This window comes from Centruroides vittatus, unplaced genomic scaffold (genome assembly GCF_030686945.1).
Source record: "Centruroides vittatus isolate TY-2023 unplaced genomic scaffold, ASM3068694v2 contig_329, whole genome shotgun sequence".
NCBI classification, from domain to species: Eukaryota; Metazoa; Arthropoda; class Arachnida; order Scorpiones; family Buthidae; genus Centruroides; species Centruroides vittatus.
In genome coordinates this window covers 945,306-961,719 of record NW_027122113.1, presented here as the reverse complement: position 1 = coordinate 961,719, position 16,414 = coordinate 945,306, and the positions used below count along the sequence as shown (strand labels likewise).

Genomic DNA, 16,414 nt, shown 5'->3' with positions numbered 1-16,414 from the left:
ATTTATATTGTGTAAACTGAAAATTTAAATTAAACTGATGACGTAGTTAACACGTCACTAACTTTATATACAAACATGCATCTGATTGGTCGGAGTATCATTCAAATGTCAAAAATAGAGGATTTGTTGAAACAGGTTGAAGATCGCATATATTTGCGTCATTACACAACTATTGTTTTATATATACGTGTTTAACTACGTATTACCCATCTGGTAGCGAATGTAAACTTATATTCTATTGCCACGAAGAAGTGATTTGTCTCCGCTCTCATTTTCCACGTGTCGCCAAAATGCCCGTAATAGACAAAACATTCAATTTTGAATAAAGCTGAAGAAAAAATGAATGCGTGAAAGCACAAATGCATTGCTTTTCTCCCGGAAACATGATAAATAGCAGCCTTCATCTTTAAAGATCCACATTATTTAATTTTTATTCAGTTAATTTGTCTACTTTCTTATCAAATTCACATATTAAAGTGGCATTACCGGTAAAAATTTAGTCGTGAAGTGATAATATAACAGAGGGAAAACAGAGAAATAAATGATTTGACTTTACCATTGTTTGTTAATTGGAATATAATAAACACACAGTATTCATTTAGATTAAAATTTTATTCCCCACAAACATAGATTTATGTACAAGCAACATTGTTTTTTAGATTACAATTTAATTTCGTTCGTTATAGAATAGAAACGGACAAAATAACTATTTATATCCGATTAAATATAATTTAACTGTAAACCGGTATAATACCTGGAAAACTAGTTTTAATTATAAAATAGTTATTTATCAAAATACTTGTTTTTTTAATCACACGAGTATAAAGTACTCCGCTCGAAAATTTTCGTAATACTTGTCAAATTTTGATAAATAAATGGCACAAAGTAATTTTGAAAATTCTGTAAGAGTGCATAGTGTAGTGCCATCAAAATATTTACAGTGATTCTATATCGTTGCGGATTACCTGAGCAAATTTTAAGATCTAGTGCACAAAAATAACTTTTATTTGCCTTGTAACAATGATGTATATGCAAACAGGACTAATCAATTTACAAGTAAAAATTAAAGAAATTTTTTCTGTTTGGAAGAATTTTAATGCTAGATGTACGGTACATATATGTGTTCGGTTTCTTTGGACGTCTGTCCTTAAAGGATACGGGTTAGTATACGCACGTAAGATTTCATGTTAAGAGTAATGAGACGAATTAATAATTATGAAGGCAATTACACAAAAACGCCGGTTGCTTTTCAAAATTAAACACGATCGAAGCACGACGATACCGAAGGAGAAATTAACTAAAAATAAAAAATATGATTCTCGTGTAGAAAAATAACAGTCATTATTGCAAGTACCGCTAACAATTGTAAGGCACTTGCTTGAAATCTTTTCAAATTCCTATAAACAGTAATAGTTTATAGTCAAAAATTTGCATATTATAAAATATACATTATGTGCACTTGACACAACTTTTGATCATTGTGTCTACAACAAAAGTAATAATAATAATAATAATAAAAGAAAAAAAAATTTATACATCTAAAAATGTGATCTGTACTGTATAAAAAATGATTTTCTATCCAACTAATTTTCAAAAATTCCTTCGGCTTTTTAATGTCTGTACAACTCGAAATATATCTATAAAGGCCGAAGATGCGTCAACAGGAACTATTCTTTGCCATTCTTTACGAATAAATCCATTCGGCACATATTATTCTATATTAAAATTCTTTCACTGTAAAAAATGTAATGTTTATAATTAAACAATTTTAATTTGCTTTTTTTTATCACTATAAATAATTTACCTAATAAAATATTTCTGCTGTAGGGATTAGCAGTTGTTATAAACAAACACTTCAATATAGGAAGTGGGAACAAATCCTTCGTCCAAATTACTTTTGCGGACTCTAGTCCATCCGTCCCCCTGATCTAATTCCACCACTTCGAATTCTTCGCCCTCGTAAATTGATATAGATCCGTCACTCTGAGCTATTAATGGAGATTAAAACTGGTTAAAATGGTAAAAATGCTTAACTCGAATCTAATGTAATTTAACTTGGACCTACAGTCGAATGCATAAATGGCCCTGGCAGTGCCTATGACCGGTAGAGGCTCGGAATCGAATTCGTTGCCGTAGTCGTCAAATTCGTCTTCTTCTTCTTCTTCGTCCGGCAAACTGGCTCGACTCATTCCGATTCCACTTTCCGGGCTATTGGAGCTTCTACTTAATATTAAATAAACACACAATTATTTACACACCAAACTAAAGATCAAATAAAATTTTAATAATTATACTTTGGCAATAAATGTTAGAATCGATAATTTTAAAAATTCCATAATTTAGCAATTTGTAAACTTTAATACAAAATCTGCACAGTCTCTCTACAATTCATGCAAATTTCATGGTTTTATTGCAGAGATTTTAAAAATTGAAAAAAAATGAACAAATAAAATTAAATCTGTTTTATTCACTTCTTACAAATTTCCAAAGATTTATATCTCAATTTAAAGACACACAGGAAAAAACTACTTTTGTTTAACAATGTTCACATTTTGTTGTTGTTTAAAAAAATCTTGAAATTATAACTTAAGTTGATTATTTTAATTTAGAACATGGTTATCCGTGACGACATATCTATATTTAATCAATGATACAAACAAGATTATCAAAAACAATATTCAATTATTATTTTCTTGGTATAAAAATTTTAAAAAATGACTCTAGGTCATGCATTACACAGAATAAACAATTACAGTAGATTCTCATTAGTGTTAACTCCTGCGGAACCAATAGCAAGGACCCATATTAACTGATGGTTGACCGAGGCCAAAACTGCATAATAATCTTTGCTGTAACTCCATGGTATAATTTTCTTTGTCTTTACACTATTCACAAAAACTTTTAAGTCATTTAAAAGAAACTGACAAGTCATTAATTAAAATCAGCTAAATTTGCTTATATTTTCTGAAACTTTGTAAAAATTCTGGCAGTTAAGTGAAAGGGACACTAATGTTCAGTTATTGAAGTATATTTTTGAATTTTTTCATTTAAATTACTAAAAAAAATTGATAATTACATATTTTGAATTTAGTTTATCTGCAAGAAAATGAACGCCTGCCAAAATTAATAGTAGTACAGATAGCATCTCTATAACATGGTAGTTAGGTTCCAAAAAAGTGCCTTGTTAGGCAAATCCATGCTATATGAAACAAAATCAAAAGTTAGCAAAAGCACTTTTTGTAATTAAGAGAAATATGTTTGTTAATTATTGATTGCTTTAATAATCACAATCAAAAGTGTTGCAAGTTAATGTTTATTAATTTTTTCTTCACTGCTAAAATTAAATGAGGATGTTTTCTTTTTAGCAAAATATCATTTTCTGAGCTTTCCTGTTGACCTTAATCTGAAGTATTGGCAATATCTTGATTTTTCTCTACTTTTTTCATAATCTGATACTATATTAAAAGATTAAAAATTTAATCTATAAAAGCAAAACACAATGACAGGCACAATGACACAATTTGGGTTCACATCACCAATGACCAGGACAACAACTGCTTATAGGAGGGCTAGAACAAGGAAGAATAAAAATTATACAATATTCTCATTAAAGAAAACTGGGCAAAAGGTGCATAACAACTGAAAATTTCAATACTCTAAAATCGAACGACTGTTTGCACTTAAAAACTGATGTTCATAAAAGAATGTCTCCAATTCTCGATGTGTGTTAGAACGAAACCATGTTATAGAAAGGATATACTGTATATATAATTTATGAAGCAATATTTATCTTGATCTTTCTTGCACAGTTATGTTTATTTTTCATCTTAAAGTTAACATTTGGTACAGTGATTTATTACATGATATAGCATCAGTTCCTTTGAACTTATCGGAATAAATGGAGGTTGAGGTGATAAGACGTTAACCTGCCAGTACTGAGAAAATAAGATAACATTCTCAAATTTTTGTGTATGTTCAGGCCAAAAATTTAAGCATTGTAATTTGTATTAGAAATTTCACCTAATATATACTGCACCAATTTAACATTTTAGTTGTCATTTCAAAAATGAGTAGGGCAATTATTAGCAAATTTTAATACAGTAGAGCGTCGATAAGTGGAATGCCGGTAAGTGGAATGGCCGGAAAGTGGAACGATTTTCAGTCGGACTGTGTCGTGCTGAATCGAATGTTTTTGATACTAAATTTACTTCTAAAGTATAATTTTCATGTTTTTTATATTCTTTAATATATTTATTTTGTTTGTACAAAATGCAGAAATAATTTTTAACGATACGATAGCCTCGATGATTATTATAAAAATTTTCGTTAGGCTTAAAATCGACGAAAATTCAACACGAAGCGACACGCAACGGAGAAAAATTCGAACATCGGACAGGTTAATGTATTTTTTTCGTACAAAGTCGGAAACTGGAACAAATCATTAACTGGAAGGACCCCAGTCCCCAATTGGTTCCACTTTTCGACGCTCTACTGTAATATATAAATAATGTTCTACATGACGTACAGTGCAATGTATTATTTGAGAGACATTCTGGAAAATGCAATTCTTTATTAATAGAACCACAACAATATCAGATTTATAAAAATAAAAATTTAAGTTAAATTCAAACTTTATAGTCAGTTTATATTTCACTTGTCTTAAATATATTATATTCTTACCCATGAGTTGTTAAAGTAGTTGCATCTGGATTGTGATTTCTATTATTGTTACTGTTTACATAGGGATTGCTGACACTAGAATCTGAAGCACTTCTTGATAATGAATCTTCCGAGAGGCTACTTCTATGTCTTCTTTGAACTGGAGGTGTTTTTCCATCTGCTTCATTCAAGTAACCCTAAATATAGATGAACGTTTTAATAAAAATTATATTTTTGGTAGAATTATTTACAAAACGTAGAGACTTCCTTTTGTTTTAGTATTTTAGATACTTTTTCAAGCTTTCCAACTTTTTTCTTTTTCATACTAAAGCGATTTTAAACAGTTTTGCCTTAAATAAATTTTTTGACATGGGATAAGAAACTTGTTATTTCCTATAGCAGGGGTGGCCAACAAGTCGATCGCCAAGCCAATTTTGGTCGATCGCTCGCGATGTCTTGACTTAATGTATTATATTTGTAACCGAACACAACAGTATGCATGCAGTTATGACTCGACTCATAAGCAGTGCACCACAAACTGAAACACAGTGTATAAACATAGTATGTATTTCACACCTCCCCTCCCCACTTACACTATGCCTATGACAACAAGTCGATCGCGACGCATTTTTAAGATAAAAAGTAGATCTTATGTATACAAAAGTTGGCCACCCCTGTCCTATAGAACAAATGTTTTATATACATTTAATGTATAATTTAAGTTATAAATTAAAATTTAAAATGAGAACTACCAAGTTTGATTTTCTGTAAATCATTTTTATTCACAATTTAAATAGTGGTTCGGAGTGTTCTTTAATGAGAAGGGGTGGTCATTAACATACTGATGTTAATGACCACACCTTCTCATTTCTGTAAGCTCTCATTGGTAAAGTGCAAATTATGTCATTTCACACAATAGTGCTTTGTTAGTAAATACTATAGATAGATACAGATAATTATCTATAGTATTTTTTGTTAGGTTGCATTCCTGTGAAGATTGAGGCACTTCAGATTGATAACTATTCAAGTAAAAAGAAAAAAACAATCTAGCACTCATAGCACAGCATGGTTATGGAACACACATGGGATCCCATCATGCAGTTACAATTTTTTTTTTTTAACGAATGTACCATATTTAAAACATCCTAATGTAATTTTAAATATAATGAATTAATTTAGTATGAAGCTAAAATTAACAATATTTGTTAGATATAATCATTCCCTTCTATAACCACTCAAAAGGGGGGTTTTTTAGACAAGTAAAACAAAATATTATGTCCTTCAAATCTGACATTCACCAATTTTTTCAGCCTCTCCATCATCAATCATGATAATCTATGGTTGATGTTAGAGGCTAAACATTGGTGTAAACTCTGTCACAGACATTGAAGAGGGATTGACAAAAACTCCAATTTAAAATGCATGAAGGGCTGTGCTGAAGTTTTCTGAATTTGACTAACATTTTTCATGACTAATTAATTTAATTGCTAAAGAATTTTTTTTTGGCAATGGGTACCTTGCTATATGCTTTTTTTAAATAAAAAAATAAAATTAATTAAAACTAATAAACTATTATAAGAGAGATTAATAAATTTTAGTTTGTGTTTTATTAAAATAGATGGTAATGTCTGTTGATATTGTTCAAATATTAAAAATAAATAAAAGTAGATACCTGGTACTTTTGTAATTCTAACCGAAGTCTTTCTAAGTTATGTCCATTTTCTGCTAATTGACCTTCTATAGTTAAAGGATTACCCATTGAAGGATTCTGTTCATACACTTCCTTCATTCTCATAAGAGCATCCCTGAAAAATAATTAAAAAGTAGTCATTATTTTGTATAAAATTCTTTTCCAGTCACTATGTAAAGCAGCAATTACAGATCTTTTTAAGTAGTGTATTGTACCGGTACATCTTTCAAAAATAAATGTTAAGGCAAATTTTTATAATTATAAATAAATAAATAAAGTTTATTACATAAAACTGAATTCAAGTCTGTCTGATTATCTGAAGCATGTACTTAAAATATATATAAGAAGAAGGGTGAAAAATCAACAAAACAACAATTTAATTTTAAAATTTACAGTTAATTCTAATCATTTGATATAGGAAAGCAGTATTATTATAAAAAAAAGGTTTTATTGATTACCTGGCTCCTGTTTCTTGTTGAATTTGTAAGTTTAAATTATCAATTTTCTGCTGTAGTTTCTTTTTCCGCTGATTTGGCGGCAAATCGCTACAATCCTCCTTACATTCATCAATATTATTCTGCACGTGTTTGTAATGTATTTCATTATTTTTTGATTTAAATGACTTACAAGTTATAATTTAATTTTAATATTATAATATTTTCATTGCTATAAATCTCCTAAGCTTGTATTATGTAAAATAAATCACAAGTATTACAAATACTTGTATATAAGAAATTATATTACTATTAGAAATTTCTTTTATTCTATAGTTATTAATTACTATTTTATTTCACATCAAACAAAACTGTACAAAAAGATATTTAAGATTTTATTATAAAAAATATTTATACTTTTATGTTGTTGTTTTCCTTTAGATTGTAATTGTTCAAATAAAAAGGCGCTTAAAAGAAATTTAAATAAAATACATACAAAATTATAAATTAATTATAGAATATTAATGAAGAAAAATACAAATATTTCAAAAATATAACAGCACAAAACAAAGAAATGATTGAAAAGGTAAGTAAATATAATATATATAAAAATATAATTATGATAAAAATGATTCATAATTAGTATTAACAGAAACAACATTGCTCAGAAAGATTAGATGAAAAGATACATTAAATGAAAATCTGTGATACACACATGTATCAATAAAATAGTCACATAACAAGATACAGAAGTGTTTGAGAATTGCAAAGTCAAATTTAAAATATTGTGAAAGAAGATAATAATTTAATTCATTATTTGAATTAAATGTTTTTCACAGAAGTTATATTTTTAATTACATTGCCAATAAAATTTGTATTCATCTCAGGAGATTTTCTAGGGATAAAACTTACAATAGTCAGTCTATTATCTGTTCAAATTACAGTGGATAAACTATGAATATGAGAGCTGATACAATCCTGTATGATTATAGTATGTGTCAAAATGAATATAGTTAAATCAAAAGTCAACAAAATTTTGTTTTCCTTTTCTTTTGCTCTAAATGTTCCACAAGCTTTTAGGACAAACTACGTGGAATTATTCTATTATTGCAAATGTTTTCGAGGCCCCTTCTGGGCTCTTCCTCAGGCTTCTATGTATATTCGTTACAAGCTGGCTGTTAAATTTCGGACTTTACAGTAGAGAGTCGTAAATCGGCACCCTGGTAATCGGAAATCGTCGGTAATCGGCACGATTTTCAGTCGGACTGTGTCGTGCTGAATCGAACGTTTTTGATACTAAATTTACTTCTAAAGTATAATTTTCATGTTTTTATATTCTTCAATATATTTATTTTGTTTGTACAAAATAAAGAAATAATTTTTAACGATACGATAGCCTCGATTATTATTATAAAAATTTTTGTTAGGCTTAAAATCGACGAAAATTCAACACGAAGCGACACGCAACGGAGAAAAATTCAACACAAAGCGACACGCAACGGAGAAAAATTTGAACATCGGACAGGTTAATATATTTTTTCGTACATAGACCGTAATCAGAACAAATCCCTAATCTGAACAACCCCAGTCCCCAATTGATTCCGATTTTCGGTTCTCTACTGTATTTGAAAGGTATTTGATTCGGGGCACCAAATGTGCATGCATTCCAAGAGATTCATATACCGAAAAATACAATGAGTTTTGAAATGCGCATAGGTTCCAATTTAAATCCGATAATAAAATTAAATGCTATTGTCCAGTAGGACCTGCCACACCATAGAAAGGGACATCTCTTCTTTAAAATTAATGCAGGTGTCCTGCATCCAGCCTTAAATATTTCTATCGCCTCCAACCATTTGAGGTGTTCCGGATGAGGATAATACAAGCTTTGTTAAAGTCAGCTGCAATATCCAGGTCTGTCGCATAAGTTGAAAAGGCCGTTGCACACTTATGTTGTATGTTGGATTTATAATTCCAACTCACATCAATCAAATGTACTGGATGAATGTACTTCTAATATAGCCTTAATCCTTCCAGTTAATTTCTTTCACGTTTGTTCTAACGTTTTCGGCCCACCCTGGGCCATCTTCAGGAATATAATGAATGAACGTGTAGAATTAGAACGTATACATCGAATGCCTTCCGATTCAAATTACTGTGAAACGATTAAATTTGTTGAAGGATTTATGTTCCTTTAACCTTACCCCCAATGAATGTTTGGTAGAGCCAACATATACCATTTCTTTATCCCATCTGCCATCTCTGATAGGGACGCTATAAATGCCTGGTAGTCTGTCGGGGTTAGGATGGTCTTCTCCCGTATGCTATATTGACCCTACATTTCTTGGCAATTGTAGTGTACAATGATTTTAAATGGGGATTAAAAGAGGGATCCTCTCTCTATCCTCTTCCTGTTCATTTTTCAGTATCTTTGTCGGACTAGTACTGTACATACTTCTTGTGCTACGGCTGTTGATGGCGTGGCAGGTACTACTGGACAATAGCAATTAATTTTACTATTGGATTTAAATTGGAACGTACGCGCATTTGAAACTCGTATTTTTTGATATATGAATCTCTTGGAATGCACGTGCATTTGTTGCCCCGAATCAAATACCTTTCAAATAAAGTCCAAAATTTAACAGCCAGCTTGTAATGAATATACGTAGAATGTTTGCAATAGTAGAACAAACACTCAGGTTATTTGGTTAAAATAAGTCGATATATATTCAACCCGGTGTGTTGGGAAGTCAAGAATCAAATTTGTGTGTCTATCTTATTAAATAAGCACTAAACATGAAAAATATGATATCAATCAATAATTGTATACATAACTGGCTGAGCTATGATGAAAAACATGTTTGCCTGCCAGTCTCAGAGATATGGGCTTGAATGTGAATGGGGATCTCCAAGAATTTTTCATGGATGGTGCAGTATGTCAAGTTCTATCTCTCACCATCTTTTCATCTCATGTATGTCCTAACAAAGTTCCTCTAGTGCATATAGTAAGGATTTATATGTAATCAGTTGTAATCAATTATAGTTAAATGCATTTTCTTGAAAAAATAAAATGTTTTGCATCTAGATTTTAATGTTTTATTATACTAATTATTTGAATTTAATAATAGTATCCAAAACACAAATTCTATATATATATTAGAAAGTTAATTTATATATTTAAAGTTAATAGCAACTTTTAATTTGAAGCTTTATATCTTACTTAATACACATTAATTACACATTATTCAATTAAGAACAAAATCATAAAAATCATTTAACAATTACAACTATGTTATGCATTTGATCCGTCATTACTAGAAAGTATCTTGTATGTTCCATATTTAGTAATATATTCTCATGGTAAGTAAAAAGTGTAGATTTAAATCCTGCTTTGAATTGTTTGTTTTCTTAATTTTTCTAATATTGTTTAATTAATTTGTATTATTTTATCATTGATGTTATCATTAGATAATGGAATACATGTCAAAAAAATTAAATTAATTGCATCATTAATAATTTTATTGATATTGATGAGTAATTGGTATAATTTGATAAATTAAGTAAAGTACATTCTTAATTTATGTCTTATTTTGCATTGTATTCACCTAAAAATCATTTCTTTTTTTACGTTATGACTGTATATTTTTAAAATTATTTGTATAATATAAACAGATTTAAAAAATACTAACAAAATAAAGAAACCAAATAAATGAAACATGCATAAATGAACTGAAAGAAAATAATAATTGATTTAATAGACAGTCACCACTTCCACATTAATACTTACAAGAAACAATTTGAGAAGAACCAGAGTGCATTGGCAGCAAGGGTGATATTTTCATGCAAAAGGAACAAATTCATTATAGAATTCACCAATAATTTTTAGTGTTTAAATAACTTCAGAAGAAAATAAACATTAAACAACTTAAATATATTCATAAACTGATTTAAAAGTTACTAGAATTTTGTAAATAATTATACACAGTTAAAGATTATAAACCACTTAAATGTAACAATTTTATATTTAATAATTAACATACAGATCTTAATTTTTTAATTTAAATATTATGATTTATATATATAACTTTCATAACAATATCATTTGAAAAATTCAAAATAAAAAAATGTATTTCATCTTTCTTAAAGCAGAAGTTTAAATTAAATAGTTTTAATATATCAATAACAAAATTATATAAAAACCAAACTATAGTAATAATCAAATGATAAAGCTATTAGACTGGAACTTGGCTAATTAATTTATACAGATATTACTTAATTTGGACTACATTTAATGCAACATGATGGTTTAATACAATATGGCTTAATTTAATAATAAAAAAGAATTAATTAATTTAGACTATTCTTGAAGAAAAGATTCAGAGCAGGATTTAAACCCTTCTGCTTATCATGCAAATACATTGTCAATTACATTAGTCTGACCACTGTCTGATCTTTGCTTCCAGAGTAATTAATTCACAAGATATAACCGACCATAATAAATATTGAATAATTTTGGTCTCAAAATTTTTTACATCAAATTACTGAGATGGAATCATATTAGTAATTGACTTATATGGTGATATCTCAAATTAATTGGTCGAGAAGCAAAGATTGGATGGAGGTCCTGGTATCTAGGTATTGTAGTTCTTAATGCATCTGCAAGATAAGTGGGTTTGAGTCTTGTCCCAAATTGATCTTTCTTCAAGTGTTAATTTGTTTCTTATTATTAAATTTAATATATTAATTGAAACAGGGTTTCAGTTTGTATGACTTAGTTTGAGTAAATGACAGAGATTAAAAATACAATTTAGGTATCAAATGAAAGTCCTTATCTGTAAATAATGCTGCTGAAGAGAGATTTGAGAAAGGTGCAATGGTTCAGGCATAATAAGGAGCAAAGATATAATGTTAAGTCTAAGGGAAAAACATGTTAGTGTCCCAAGCAATTTTTTTGCCTTTTGAAGTTTCATTATTATAAATACAGAAGTCAACAAATGTACATTTTAGTAACTAAGACCATTATTCTTATTACCTTCTACCAACTCAACTTTATCAATCCTCCATTTCCTCAAAGCCCCAATCAATACCTGGCATATGCAGCTAGTTAAATACAATATGTGATGGATGGCAGCTTAATCACCTATCTTAAGTCAAAATCATTTGATATTCATATAATTAATTGGCCAAGTTGTAGTCTAATAGTGAATCTGGCTTTATCATTTGATTATTACTATAAATATTTGTAAAGTTTTACAATAGAGGGTATCTTTGATTTAATAAAATAAAACTGTGAACTGATTGATATTGAAAATTTACAACAAAAATTACCTTATTCAAACTGAAAATGCCAAAAATTCCTCCTCGTTTTTTCAGTTTTCCAGCCGAAACCGTCCCCTTAATAGTGTCTGTTTTATTATATTGTATGGCATGACCATTTCCTGTCTGGTCGGATATTTTCATATTACTGAGATCTTCAAAAGGAATGTCTTCAGGTGGCGAGAGTCCAGTCTTATACATATCTGAAACCATCTCGGAATCCTAATTTCAAAACCACATACATCGTTAGTATGAATATGTAACAAATTTTCTATATATAATTGAATTATAATATAATTCTATACATAATGTAATTGACTTACATTTTTAGGATTAATACTTTCTGCTGAGTCTATCATTCCATCCAAACATTTATTAATAATAGGCAAGACACGTTTATGAACATCAGCAGACTGTTTCATATAATTCTGGATGCAAGCTATCCGCCTCTCTTCCATATCTTGTAATTGCTAGATAAAAATTTTCAATGCAATTATAAATTACAATAATAAAATTAATCTAATATAAATACTATAGCAAAATATATTAATATAAATTTAGATTTTAAGCATATTGTTTGTCCATTTCTTTTAGAATATATCATCGACCAATACTACCCAGTGATAATTCAGACCATTAGCAAAGTACTTTTTATAAATATTAAATAAAGTTACATTATTAAAATATAAAATAATATGCTTAAAATCTAAATAAGTTTTTCAATATTACCGATTAGTTAAACCATTATTAAAATTTTAATGATTTATATAAACTAAAATAGTTTTTAAATTATGAGTAATTAGACTTGGCGATTTTACATTTAATATTTTGATATAATTATATTCAATTAATAATAATTAAAAAATTATCATCATCATTTATTGACTGTAAATTTGAAAATAATACAAAACTAATTATCAGCATATCTTAAAAACATTAATCGAATGTTGATATTTTGATATACAATTGAATATCTGATAAATTATCAGATTACTAATCTGTGTAATAAATGTAAGATTAATTGTTCTAATAAAAATGTTGGATAATTAATAGATAACATATCAATGACATGGTAACAAATTAAATTACATATATTTTTACATGTAATTATTAATTCTTTCAAACCAAAAGTATTTCCAATGTTCAATTTAATAATAGTATCTCAAATATTTTTAATAATTTCTCTGGTTCTCAAAATATTTATCTCTACAATTGTTATTTTAAATACAATTATATCATTGGAAATTTGTTTAGAATTACAAAAAAGCCTGTCTAATGTAGGATTGTGCAGTACAATTATGCGATTAAATTATTTGTGATCAAACATTTGCAAATTGTTAGAATAAATACTGATGGAAAATTTGATTCATTTCTCAAAAACATTAGGACCTAAATCACAGACAAGTAATTTTAGTATTATAATTTTGTGCAAGTCCTTTGTATACAACATGCAATGTGCTTTGTGCTTTATACACTATATAAAATAATGGTTTTCATAAGATTTTTCAATTCTAATAACCACAAAGTCCAAACAAGCCATAGTTAGGAATATGTCAAGTCATTACAATTTATATATTATTAACCAATTGCATTTTCATAAACTCTCAGTTTTTTTAATAAAATTATTTCTAATTCCCTATAAAAATGAACTTGCACAAAATTTAAAAGTTTATTCTCTAAATTGTATTTTTGTAATAAAATTAAAACATGTTATAACTCTGTTTTTCTGCAAGTTAAACTTACCTAGAGACAAAGAATATCTATGTATCAGATCATACTTTCACATATTAATCTAATATTAAGAATAAGTTCTTACCTGAAATAATTTTGGCAGATAATCAGAATAATGTAATTTTTGCCATTCGTTAGTCTTCTGTAGATGATCAGCATAATCATTTTTCGTAACTTCACAAAGCTGACTTTTCATAGTTGCTAATGATTTTGCCTAAAAAATAAGATACATTATTTTTATTCGTAATCAGTGCAGCACTTATAGCATTTTAAATCACAATTTAAATATTTCCATTGATTCAATATAAATGATAAACTATGGGTACATTATTTAAAAGATACTTTTCCAGAACTTTTTTAAAATTAAATTATTTGCAGCACTGTAAGGTAAATATGTTGATATTGGTCCAAATGGCAAAGTTTGGTTTTAAAAGTTTTTAACTTTTTGAATGATGAAATAACTAGTCATTAAACTTTACATGATGACAATTTTTCAATTAAAGATGTAAAATAAACAATCGTTAAACTGTTATTTCTCAAAAAGTTTTAAAAAATATTTAAGTCCATACTAAATATTTCACTTTTTTTTTACAAATAGTCATTTTTAAGCATGCCAGGAAATACAAAATGACTTTTAAACACATCAATATATTCAATTGAAATAATTGTCTTTATCTAAGATCTTTTTGTTTTCTGGAAACATTGAAAAGATTTGAAAAAGCAATAAGAAATACAAGACTATATGTAAAAGCTCCGAATAAATTTCTGAACTGTGACGATGCTCGTGGAAAACTTACTTAAAATTGAGGGATTTTCTTCTTTTTTTATAGAATAAAAAATGAAACAATTTCATATTTTATCAAATTTTTTAAAGGCTCAACACCACCAGCTTTAAAAGAAAACATAGAATGTAATGGTTTTTAGATTATCTTTATCAAATTCAAATGAAAAGTAACACAGCTGTAACTAAGGAAATAATCTACAGATTCCAAAACCAAAAACTGTTCACTTAGAATACAACTGAATCATTTAGGAAATGCATTTCTTATAATAATGGTTGGTTGTTATTTGTTGATGCTACTAGATAAAAAGTTCAGTTAAAAATTGTAATTTTGTATGTATTCTTTAGTATGGGATTAGAGCTTAAAATCATTTGACAAAGATAAGAATTTTAATTATAAATGTTAAATAAAATTTTAAAAAATCCAGTTTTAAGTTATTATGAAAAACTGTTGAGCTTGTCCATCAAATCTATTATTTAGTAATTGAATTTTGTTTCTAAAAAAGAATACACACTGTATTTCCTCATTTAAATATTGGTTTTCAAATAAACCCAGGAAATAAAGGCTCTGATAAAAATAAACCCTGGATTGAAAAGCTTAAAAACACATTGAAGTATTATATATTTTAATGTAGTTTAGAATGGCAGATAAGGAATTTAGCTAAAATTCTACCTTTTTAAATTGTCTAGAGTCAGATAGCCTTTTCTACTTCAATGTTCATAGAAACTTTTTTTTTTGAAATATGAGGATAATTCTCAATCTGTTCTGGCTTTAGTGGCAATAAAAACATTCAAACAACACTTACAACAAAAAAGGAATTATTTATTCTCACTTTCATTATGCAACTATAGGTAACTTATAGCTGTAAATAATTCCTTTCTTGTTATAGGTGTTGTTAGAATGTGTTTTATCGCCACTACAGCTGGAGCAGATTGAAAATTATCCTTGTATTTAAAAAAATCTTTTCAAAATTTTTTCAACTATTTTAATTTAAATTTCTGGCTGATTGAATATTTTATTAAAATTACTGTATTTACTTGCATATAAGACAAGGTTTTTATTCATTTATCACAGCTTCAAATTCCTAGGTCGTCCTATATGCACGAGTGAAAGATTCTTTGCATTTTTGCAAATAATTTTTGTGAACCGCGTATTTGCATTTTTTGCTGGATGCTCTGGTGCATTTTTTACCTCTGGTGTTTAAAGATAAAAGTATTTTACCTGGATCGTTTGAATCATTTTTGTGTATTGTCAAGAGTAAAAATGAATAGCAATAGAAAAAGCAAAGGTTTTGAATGGAATTCCAAAATCACAAGGAAGCCCGATATAAGTTTTAATCTGGATGATTAAAACTTACGTGAAAACAGATGATTATTCGGAAATCAAAATTCGGAGAAACTCTTAAGTGTAATTGATGGAGAGTGAATTCAACTGTTAAGAATTGGCAAAAAAAAGGTTCCCGATTGTCTGGCTTTATATGAACAAATTATGTTGTCAAATTATATACAAGATTTTTCCTTAAAGTTTAAAATGCCAGTAATTTTTGCAGGACAATGTGTGCATTTATGTTCATTTTACTTGTGATTAAACAAAATAAAATTAGAATTGTATTAATAAATCTAATTTTCTTTATTTTGATCTTTAAAGTCACACCTTGTCTTATGTGCGAGGACGTCTTATATGCGAGTAAATATGGTATAAATGTTGTTGAATATTGAGTGTGGGAAAGTCACAACTGAGTTCATAAGTCAAGAGCTTATCAACTAAAGCCAATTAGGAAAATTGGAAGGAGAGGGTGAATT

At 28.1% G+C, this 16,414-nt stretch overlaps 1 protein-coding gene across 3 annotated transcripts in view; it reads right to left on the bottom strand.

Annotated features, from left to right (window-relative positions):
- Window positions 1-593: 593 nt before the first annotated feature.
- LOC136973749 (formin-binding protein 1-like) overlaps window positions 594-16,414 on the bottom strand; it is a 42,370-nt gene continuing 26,549 nt past the window's right edge. The window contains exons 7-15 of one of the 3 annotated variants that reach the window (XM_067268496.1): window positions 13,916-14,044; window positions 12,423-12,569; window positions 12,112-12,321; window positions 6,808-6,926; window positions 6,332-6,464; window positions 4,681-4,856; window positions 2,066-2,223; window positions 1,805-1,988; window positions 594-1,734 (exon numbers count right to left, since the gene is read on the bottom strand). In XM_067268496.1, the coding sequence (XP_067124597.1) occupies window positions 1,831-1,988; window positions 2,066-2,223; window positions 4,681-4,856; window positions 6,332-6,464; window positions 6,808-6,926; window positions 12,112-12,321; window positions 12,423-12,569; window positions 13,916-14,044 (1,230 nt within the window). In that variant the 3' untranslated portion in view covers window positions 594-1,734; window positions 1,805-1,830. The remainder of the gene's footprint in view (window positions 1,735-1,804; window positions 1,989-2,065; window positions 2,224-4,680; window positions 4,857-6,331; window positions 6,465-6,807; window positions 6,927-12,111; window positions 12,322-12,422; window positions 12,570-13,915; window positions 14,045-16,414) is intronic. The other 2 variants (XM_067268497.1, XM_067268498.1) reach the window with 2 other exon arrangements.